The sequence below is a fragment of the Dreissena polymorpha genome, chromosome 2 (genome assembly GCF_020536995.1).
Source record: "Dreissena polymorpha isolate Duluth1 chromosome 2, UMN_Dpol_1.0, whole genome shotgun sequence".
Taxonomy (NCBI): Eukaryota; Metazoa; Mollusca; class Bivalvia; order Myida; family Dreissenidae; genus Dreissena; species Dreissena polymorpha.
In genome coordinates, this window is record NC_068356.1 from 57,039,736 (window position 1) to 57,050,109 (window position 10,374).

Here is a 10,374-nt window from a genome sequence, read left to right on the forward strand (position 1 = left end):
ATTGACAGGTCTAAGCGGCCCTGAATAGATTTTATGATTAAGACCGCACAGTACATGAAAAGGAACAATATGGATATTGATATAGCTCGCAGTTTAAGACGAAATATAATCCCGCAGTTTATAACGGGATTTGAACGGGACTCGTAGACGGGTTATCTTGTTACTGGGTTGAAGTACCGTTGGAATATTAACGAATGGGTGACGCAGTCTACCGACCAGTTTATGTCTAAATAGAATCGAATAAAATCGATCTAGTCAGTTAAGGAATTGAACGGTGCGTGAGAGAACTCAGACTTGCGGAATTGCAAAAAAATAAAAATCAATTTAAGAACTCCGTACAATACAAGGAATATTTTGAATTCTTAAACAGCAACTTGCAAACTGCATAATACCTTTCGACTTATGGATTTATAAATATAAATATTTAATGCAACAAATACAAACTTAATTATTTTGCAATTTATTTATTGCAGAATTTCTTTGAAGTAATCGGGCTATTGGAAATTCTTACTTTAGTTGAAACATGCGGCAGAAGCAAAACAAAAGTTTGTCGAAGGGAGAGTTTTTAAAAGAAAGCAGACAAAGAAGAATTCACAATGAGATAGTAAAGTGCACTACATGGATATTAACGAGACAGGAGGTAAATATGACAACTTTTTATATATATTTGAGCTATTCTAAATACTTACAGTTTATTTATAATGCTGCATTGCATTTTATAGTAGAATTCTAAAATAAATATTAAAATAACAGAGCAAAGGCTTGGTGATAAAAGTGATTCGATAACAAGTGTTAATAAAAGAAATATAGAAACATAAAGAATACAAAATCATCATTATTATAATCACCAGCATCAACAGCAACGACTGAAAGTGCAACTAACTACCCATTAACAGAAAATCCTGCATAGTGTGCTAGCAGCACTCACGAATTCTATCAATAAATTAAAAATTTACATACAAATGCATTGACAGATAAAAAGAAGCATTAAATTAACAACTTCCATTAATCTTGGTGCGTCGTTATCTCTCGTTAGATAAGACGCGCGAAGGTATATTGTAATTATGGGAGAATATTAAAAGGCTCACTAGCGTGCACATGTTCGTGCACAATTTTGGTGTGGTATGTGCATTGATTTACTGGTCGCCGCACGTTTGCGAATTAAGTGTTTTATGGGTGTCTGTTAACATGCACTTTTTGTGTCTTTGTCGAAGACGTCGATCAGGATATGTAAGTTGTCGCATGAACAGGCGATTTTAAATTAATTTGAGAAAAATATATGAGGCTGGTTGGTTGGATGATTTATATATATATCGATGTGTTTTTTGATTGATTGATTGATTGGTTGACTGGTTGGTTGGTTGATTGATTGATTGATTGATTGATTGATTGATTAAATATCATAGCAATCGTCGGTGAATTCAATACATTAACCAACTTCTGTCTTAATACACAAATAACCCAATAACACAATGAGCCCATCGACATTGCGCAATATACCGATATATTCGATAGCATTTGATCAAACGGTTTTCGTATCAAGGAACCAAAGTCCAACCACAAACAATACAATCCGTATGGTATCAAGACGCCTTTGGTTCAGTTATGCACATTGTTTGCAAAACAATGGTATACCAGTATCGGGGTTTAGTCTAAACGGGCGATCGCGTATTAGCTTTAACGGGGATTAAAGTTACGTGTGTATTCGATAACTAGGGAGATGAAAGTGGCCGCGTGCACGCAACAACAATGACGGTTAATTCTACTTGTAATTAACGATTACCCGATACTGCTTTAGAAATGTAATAAGGGAATTAATTCCTATGTAATACTATTACTTTCGGACGGTATTGCGATACGGCGGCGATAGTGAGGTGTTAAATAAAATGTTTGTACACCACACTGCGTGCACACTGCAGGCGCGGTTATGTGTTGATTAAAGGAGGGATCACAATTTGTACGAGCTCTGGGAGGAAGATCGGGTTGTACTGCAGGTGCGTAAAGTGTCGTCCCAGATTAGCCCGTGGCAGTCCCCACAGACTATCGGTAATCAATGACGACACTGTCCGCTTTTGTGGTATTTTGTGTTTAAAAGCAAAAGACGGCTCTTTTCCGTGAGAAATCCAGTTAAGACAGAAAGTGTCATCTCTGATTAGCCTGTTTGGACTGCACAAGCTAATCTTAGGCGAAGGTTTACGAGCATGCATTAAGGCCCGTCTTCCCAGAGCGAGGCTCATACGTTGACTCCTGCAATACTTGGGGCATCACACAACAGCTGAATTAACGAATAGTTTGGGACGTCTCAACAGTGATTAAATCGTCTGTTATGGTCTTGATCATCATCGTCGCCACAATCACCACCAATCAGCACTAAAAGCAGCGACAGTTCAAACAACAGCATTACCACCACCAGAAACAGCATCATGATCGTTATGGTCATCATCATCATCATCGTCATCATCATCATCATCATCATCATCATCATCATCATCATCATCATCATCATCATCATCATCATCATCACTACCACCATTACCACAATCCTATCAGCATTACCTTAAGCATCATTTGCATAATCAAAATAACCATTGTCACTACTTGATTCATTTCACATTCTCGCCTTCCATCTCTTCATACTTCTCCAGTTCATTAAACTTAAAGAAATTTGTTTTTTTACACATTTTTAGGACAAAAATGTGTGTTACTACTTGTACCAGGGTACATGTTAATCGTTCTCTACACGTCAAATCACAGCAAAAGAGCTGGTACTTCAAGCGCAAAAAAAACAAACACAATCAACCTGTTCTATTTACACAATCTTTACTAACTTCTTGAAAAACAGAATCCAGCCCCTTATTATCAGAGCTACAGATTTGTCAACACTTACCCCAATCTCGCTGCGATATGGGTTCCGCATTCAACTATTTCGATTTCTGTTTGCTTTTGGGGAATACCGATTGAGCAGATAGTGCGAATCAACATGAGTGTTTGATTAAGCCTAAATTTTGATTTTCAAGATTTTTACTGCGCAAAGGTCGCCTAGTTTTATCAGCAGAAAATGTTAGATAACAGTTGCGCAGCTGTAATTACGTGCGAACAGTTTTTTTATTAAACAAAAATCGAAACTTCAGGTATTTGTGCTTCGTTTATTTTAGTTGTCCCATGCACTGTTTATCAACACGAATAAGTCTGGCGACCGACATTCTGAAAGTTACCGCTATTACGTTCGTACGGGGTTGATCTCTTGCTATACATCTTTATAGATGAAGCGCCGTGGGAAGATTTGGGCGGGGATGTCTGCGAATCGTTAGATTCGTTCGTCCGCTCGTTGCGTTTGAATTGCCGTCAGTTATCAGACATTATTTGGCCATAAACAAGTCTTTAATCGGCATACCGTGAGTGGTTTGTGAGGAAGAGCGGATCAACGACACACGATGACAATCATTTGCACAATTGTGTATTATACTTTCAGACAAATAAAAACACCAGCCATGCAGGCCCGAACCGCAACTATTCGGATTGAAGAACCGTTTCGCAAAACGTGGAGAGAGCCGGTGACGATAATTTCAGCAGAGGAATTGAAAAGAGCAGAAAGTGGCGACAGTATAGATGGAGCGGAAATAGACTCGATTAACTCAAATTCACGACACGAGCAAAAAGGTGTCAGTGAAATCGTGAAGCGAATAACTCCATCTATGCCGGATATTAGAATAATTTCGGACGAAAAACAATCAGAACAAAACAATAACAACGAAAACTTGAATCCTTCGTGTAAAGATGTGATATTCAGAACTCCTCAGAAACGAAGCTGTGAAATGATGAATGTCTCGCATTGCTTAAGTTCAGACTTCCACAAAGCCTATTCAGACTCGTATCTCTGTGAAAAATCAGACTGGATGCTGGGCGAACGGTCAAGCTCAAGGTCGCCACCCTCACCGTCCGTGGGGTCACGATCACCCCAGATAAGGTCAAGGTCACCCATTGTAAATAAGTCTCCGTCAGTTCGCCATGCGTCCAGCGAGTTCAACTTCTCTCCGGAAAGTACCGAGCATTACCGATGTGAGGTCGAGGCGGAGTCACAACGGGTCAAAAAACGCCTGTTTGAAGAAGTCGCGAATGGTGAGTTGTTAATTTCTACTATTATTATTCAAAATGCCCAATACGACCACCTGAACAATCAACATCAGACATACAGCGTCATAAGCATGACCAACATTATCGGTATCACAATTAGCACTAACACTACCGTCATCACCACCAAAGCCGCGGCCAAAATCAACCATCATCCCGAAAACAAATTAATACTCATAGTTGCAATCATTACAATCATCAATTCTCACCATCAATTATTATCATCATAGAGATAATCATCTTTATATTCAAACTCAGCATCAATTACTACATGCATTAAACTTGTTGTTTTGCCCGTCAGGTTCCTACCTCACCAGCCTTCCTCAAGCTTCCTACCACCAGCAGAGAGACGCTTACATGTCGCCAAGGCATCACCGCAGCTCACGTGACCACGTGACCTACGAGCATGTGGCTGGCTCACACGACCTCGGCGCCATGTTGTCACGGGACCACCAGGAACCGGAAAGCCACTACTACCTCGGCAGTCCGTCTTTCAGAAGCAAACTTGCAAGCTTCTTTAGCGATTCGGAGTCGTTTCGAGCCAAGCGTCGCCTCGATATTGAAGACGAATACGTTTCTACTCCGAAGCGAATAAAAGCGGTAAGTTTGACGCATTCTTAAATAAGTGCATTAACAAAAATGATCACGTCTAAATGCAATTTTTAAGTGCGATGATAGTTTGAATTACTTTGGACATTGAAAAATATGTTTCCTTCCTCATTGCAGATTTGGAGAGAGAAATGGGTTATCGGTATCTACAACAGTTAGAGTCTGACATTACTAAGGTGCGCAGCAAATTGCTCAAATCGGAAACGGAAACGGAGCGTGACCGAAAGTCTGCGAACTGCACATGCGCAATTATGGAGAAACAGTTTTTGGCGATGGCGGAGAGTGCATATAGGTCAGTGCGCAGAATTGACGCATCGCCGCGCGGGTTTGAACAATTCAGACGAGAGCTGGTGCAGACAAACGAAGTCATGAAAGACTCACTCGAAGTTTTGAAAAACATCAAAAGTTTTTGTGAGCATAAATCTTAAAAGTTGTCACTTTTGGCTTATTACCTACTTTTGAAACTGACCTGTAATGGGTAATCCGTTAGGCGATCGATTACCGTACTTTCGTTTTACAAGGACAAAGCTATTGTCCTATTATTTAACATATAATTATTTATATGATAATGAACGACATTGATTGATTGTATATTTTGCATTTAAGAATTCCACTTAGGCTCAAAGCTCAAAGCTAACATTCCATTCAATCATACAATCATACACATCTCTAAATAGTCATATCGAATCACTCACACTTTTGTTGTTTTCCGTCCTGTAAAACTTCGTATTAAGATTTGTCTCTCAATTGTCCAGTATTTAACGCATCAGTTTTGATCATGATCAATTTGCTCACATATCGAACACGTTTACATATTGTTGTATTCGAATATGTATTGCTGTCACTTAGAAGCCTTCCAACTGAGTGACGCTGTGATTATGTCTGTGATTATACATGTACGTGTATTTATGCATCGATTATGTTGTCTTCACGAACATATCCAAATATCCGAACATAAGTACAATGTCCGAAACATACTTCACTGTTTTTCCGTTACGGAAATGTTCAGTGCCTGTCATCATTCCATAAGCGTTATTAATTGTCCCTGTGTGGTTCTCCGAATATTCCGTGGATTTACGGAAACATTTGTGTGTTCAAGTTTATATGTTTATGTGTTCGAAAAAATGTGTTCCTCAACGTTTTACATCCAACTGGTTGTGATTTGTAAATGGTTGTTTGTGCTATTTTAGTATAAACATATATTTTATAGAGTGTGTTAAAGAGATATCCACTTGTTAAGGTTAGAGTATGTCATTACTTATCACTTTGTTTGTTATTTATAATATTGTTCTTTTCTTTTGGATAGCTGTTCTTTTTGCTGTGATTTTTTTGTTGTGTTAGATATTTAATTGGCTATATTTATTCAAGTAGTTTATAGAATATTTATATACCTCCTTAAAAAAACGTCTATTGAATTTTGATAAATTTATTACATGGTTTACACAAGAAATGTTGATTTTATTGAGCGAAGCTAATTTAAACGCAAGAATCCATTCACGCTCAATTGAGTATCAATAGTTTAACAATATTACAATATTTGCTTGAAACGTATTTGTCACATACATTTTCGGCAATTTTCCACCATGTCGACCTATTTTCAACAATAAGCTGGTTATTTTAAATACATAGTTCGCAGGTAATATTTATCATTTTAATTTAGCTAGTTTATATCATTCTGGACGCTTCGACTATGGACCATTGTTTTATCTCTGTCAAAATAGTTCGAGTGAATCCGAATGAGTAGCGCCAGGATAACGTCACATGATGTTACCAAAAATAGTAACAGTTAGCTTAAAAAGCCGTGCACAACCATTGCAGGTATAATACTTGATTGACTTGTATCCGTTATTGTTTTGTTTTGTGTTTTATTTTAATTTTGCTGTGTTCTTGCAACAAGCACCTTCCCCTTATCCATGCCGTCCATGGGAATGTTAACCACTTGTAGAAGTTATTTGTTTCTATATTTAGTATCAATTAGGAACTCCATAATTAGTAAATGTATATGTAGTTCTTAAATAATATCCAATACTTAAAAAGGCTGAGTAGAGCCGAAAATATACTCCTTCATAGCTAGCCCCACGTCCGACTTAATTTTTTAATTTATTTATAAATGAAAGTATGTACACGACGTAATTATATTTCTTGGGATCACGTTCAACGTTTTCCTCCTGCAAATGTTACTATTAATAGCATCAATTGGCGCAATAATTGTCCAACCATAACATGTAGTTCTATTTATACGAGGTTTGATAAATAAGTTTGTAGAAATACATTTTGTGAAAAATTGACTCTGCTCTGACGTCAACTAAAGAAATTATGCAAAACATTCTATAAACTTTCTGATCATTCCTCGAAGTATAAAGCCTTATTTAAAACGGTTTATATTTATAGTATTTATCACTCTGTCTCTATTACGTCTGTTTTTGATCACGATTTATTATTGCTAATTTATTTAAATTTGATCACAGATTTTATTAAAAGTGACAAAAATTTCATGCGGTGTTGTTGTTTTTCTTCTTTTTGCATTTATATATTGAAAACTAGCTGTGCAAGATTAATTCATATTTACACTATAGACGATTATTCGCTGCTGTTGTTATTCTTCAAAATCGTCAAACTCTATTAATAACAATAAGGAAACGGAATAATTTCAGACTCTATACGTGCCCGACCACAACGGTAAGTCGACGCTGTTATAACACGGGTCATAATTTGCCGAAGAATAAATCAATAGTTCATTAAGTTGATCATCCCAATTATGAAACTGCAGTGCAGTAAGGACGCTCAAAATGAATGAAATATTGACGTATATTCGGTGATAATCTCTGCACTGACATTATACAAAATCAGTGGATTATATACGCCTAGTTCTGGGAAAACAGGCATTAAAGCATATGCGTTAAGAGTCGTCTCAGATTACTATGTGCAGTCCGCAAAGGCTAATCAGCGGCGGCATTTTCCGCCTAAATAGGATGTTCGATAAGAAGAGGCCTTATTTAAATGAAAAATATCATAAATATCATTAGCTTGTGCGAAATGCATAGGCTTATATGGGACTACATTTTTCGCACGTGTATTTAGCCCTGCTTTCCCAGAACGAAGCTCATGTGTATTTAAGGCGCTTACACGTCCGTTATTTTAAATTGTTGCTGACTGAAGGCAATCGACGTTGTTGTTGTCAATGGAAATGTTAGTAAACAAAACAAGATATAAACAATTGTTCGCTAGAATTTAGAACAAACACACGACCTAATAAACCGTTAGTTATCTACCTTAAGTTAAATTCGCGCAGACAGACACAATAAAAATGGTTGACAAAGAAACAAGAAAAAACAATTGTCGGAATAAAGATAGCGTCCAGCGATATAAACGTATCGCTTTCTGACTTGACGACGTAATGCTTACGCCAGCGTTACTTAAACAATAGTATCTTTCAAGTCCTATTTAACGCGTCAATGGTATTTTACGAAAGAACAATACAGACAATGACACGCCTCATAAAGACTAACTATTATTTTCGTTTTTTTTTTTGGTTCAGTTACCAGTGCATTTAAGAAGAGATAATTTGTAAGAAAAATGAAATACAAACGAGGGTTGACTTTATCTAAAATGCCGAAGATAAGGAAATGGAAAATGAATGTGTGAAGGTATTCTCGGCATTCTTGATTAGCATGAATATTGGAATAGATAAAGTATTAGTCATAAAAACATCGTTAAAATGGTTATGTAGTCAATTTACATGTAATCGTAGATGAAACGATAACGCAGAAAAAATATTTTAAAAAGGTTTACTATACTATAAACAATATAAGAAAAACTGTATATACTGATTTTGAACAATAGAACTTATGGAACAGTTTTGTATCACTTCCAACAAGAAATATTATATAGGACAGGAGTAGATCTGAACATCCCAGTCAGGAATTACAGTTTTAAACTGTTTTCAGCCACAAGTATCGTTATAATAAGGACATTATAATCCTCATCATCATCTTCATCACCATTATCATTCACAACAACAACTGCACGAACTATAGCAATGCCGTTATGGTCATCACCACTATAAGAAAATAACTTCGCAATCACCACCGTTCTTCGAAGCATCTTCTTATTTCTCCTAATAGTAATGTTCACCTGACATAATCAACATAAACTTCTTCTTCTCATTCTTCTTCTCCTTCTTCTTCTTCTTATTTTCCTCTTCTCCTCCATTTTCTTCTCTTTCTTCTGCTTCTTTTTCTTCTTCTTGTTCGTCGTCGTCGTCATCGTCATCATCATCATCATCATCATCATCATCATCATCATCATCATCATCATCATCATCATCATCATCATCATCATCATCATCATCATCATCATCATCATCATCATTATCATCTCTATCTGCCCCACCACCAAACCACTACCACAGTCATCATCTTTTTAATCATCATCATCACCACCATTGTTGTCATCATCATCGCTACCATCATCATCATCGTCATCATCATAAACAACTGCAACACACTCACGCATTGGTTATGTAGCACTAACAAAAAATCTTCCAGTTTCGAGTCCTCTATCACGAACTACATCTAGTAGCAGGCATAAAGCTGTGACAAATTTCTCTACATATGCAAACAGTTTATTACAATTTGAAATCAGTTTATTATACAAATTTGTCACCGGTTGGATTAATTTTCCATTACGAAGATAAATGGATAGGCCAGCAAATATACAAGCCACTTTAATTTGTTCGATTAAACCCTTGTTGGTGCAAGATTGACGCCATAGTTTCAACATTTATTTTAAAGCAATTGGTTATTTGAAACTATGGATACAAATGTTTGACGCATACACACAAAGTCGTGCTTTATTTTTTACCGAGACTTCGGCGGGAAGATACTTTGGGAACGAGTACGTTTCCTGGATAGAAATTGTACTTTGTGTCTTGGAGGAGATCTTACGAGCGCCCCCGCAATTTGGAAAGAACCCGTGACAGCCTTGTCGCGAGGCTACGCAATAAAGATTTCTGTTGTTTCCTGATACCATTAAAGAGATTATACCATGTAAAACCAATCCATCAAATGGTTAAACATTAAAAACCAATCCGTCAAAAGGTTTCCTTAAGATCTTAAAAAATGCCACCGAAACCAACTTCTGACATTTTTTCTGAACATATAGATTTAATTTTATTCACAGACAAACCGCAAAGAGCTGCTAATTCCAACCACTTAAAAAACCTTTGTGGAGAAATTCCTCTCCATTAGAAACTTCAATATCTTATGAAATCGCTCTTTATTTGAAGTTTTCTTCGCTTATTCATCCAAGTATTCCGATAGACTTGAACACTTTAAACAATCAATACAAGAGCATTTATAATGCGAGTGACTCGGCAAATCTATTAAGCTCTGAAATAAATAATTCATGTTTTCACAATACTGTTTCTATAGAACTTTTATTGAAAGAATATACCGCGTTACTATGAAGGACGCACTTTGAAATATAATATGACATGGAAATATCTATAGATTGCATCAGCGTCACTGACAGGTTCGAATTCTGGAATAAGTGATGATTGTATTCAAAAGGAAAAAAAAAATAATGATAAAGAATACAGTTTACATTCTTAAACATTACTGTTACCGTTATCGT

The 10,374-nt window shown here is 36.6% G+C and overlaps 1 protein-coding gene across 1 annotated transcript; it reads left to right on the forward strand.

Annotated features, from left to right (window-relative positions):
- The first annotated feature begins 529 nt into the window (after nt 1-529).
- Nucleotides 530-6,564, forward strand: LOC127869747 (uncharacterized). Its single transcript, XM_052412407.1, has 4 exons — nt 530-640; nt 3,473-4,119; nt 4,433-4,731; nt 6,559-6,564. The coding sequence occupies exons 2-4, from the start codon at nt 3,492-3,494 to the stop codon at nt 6,562-6,564; spliced, it is 933 nt and encodes a 310-aa protein (XP_052268367.1). The 5' UTR covers nt 530-640; nt 3,473-3,491.
- Nucleotides 6,565-10,374: the final 3,810 nt, after the last annotated feature.

Coding starts and splice junctions, on each gene's coding strand:
- LOC127869747 (XM_052412407.1), top strand. CDS start 3,492: ATGCAGGCCCGAACCGCAACTATTCGGATTGAAGAACCGTTTCGCAAA. Junction 4,120..4,432: donor GTTTGAAGAAGTCGCGAATG/GTGAGTTGTTAA, acceptor TTTGCCCGTCAG/GTTCCTACCTCACCAGCCTT.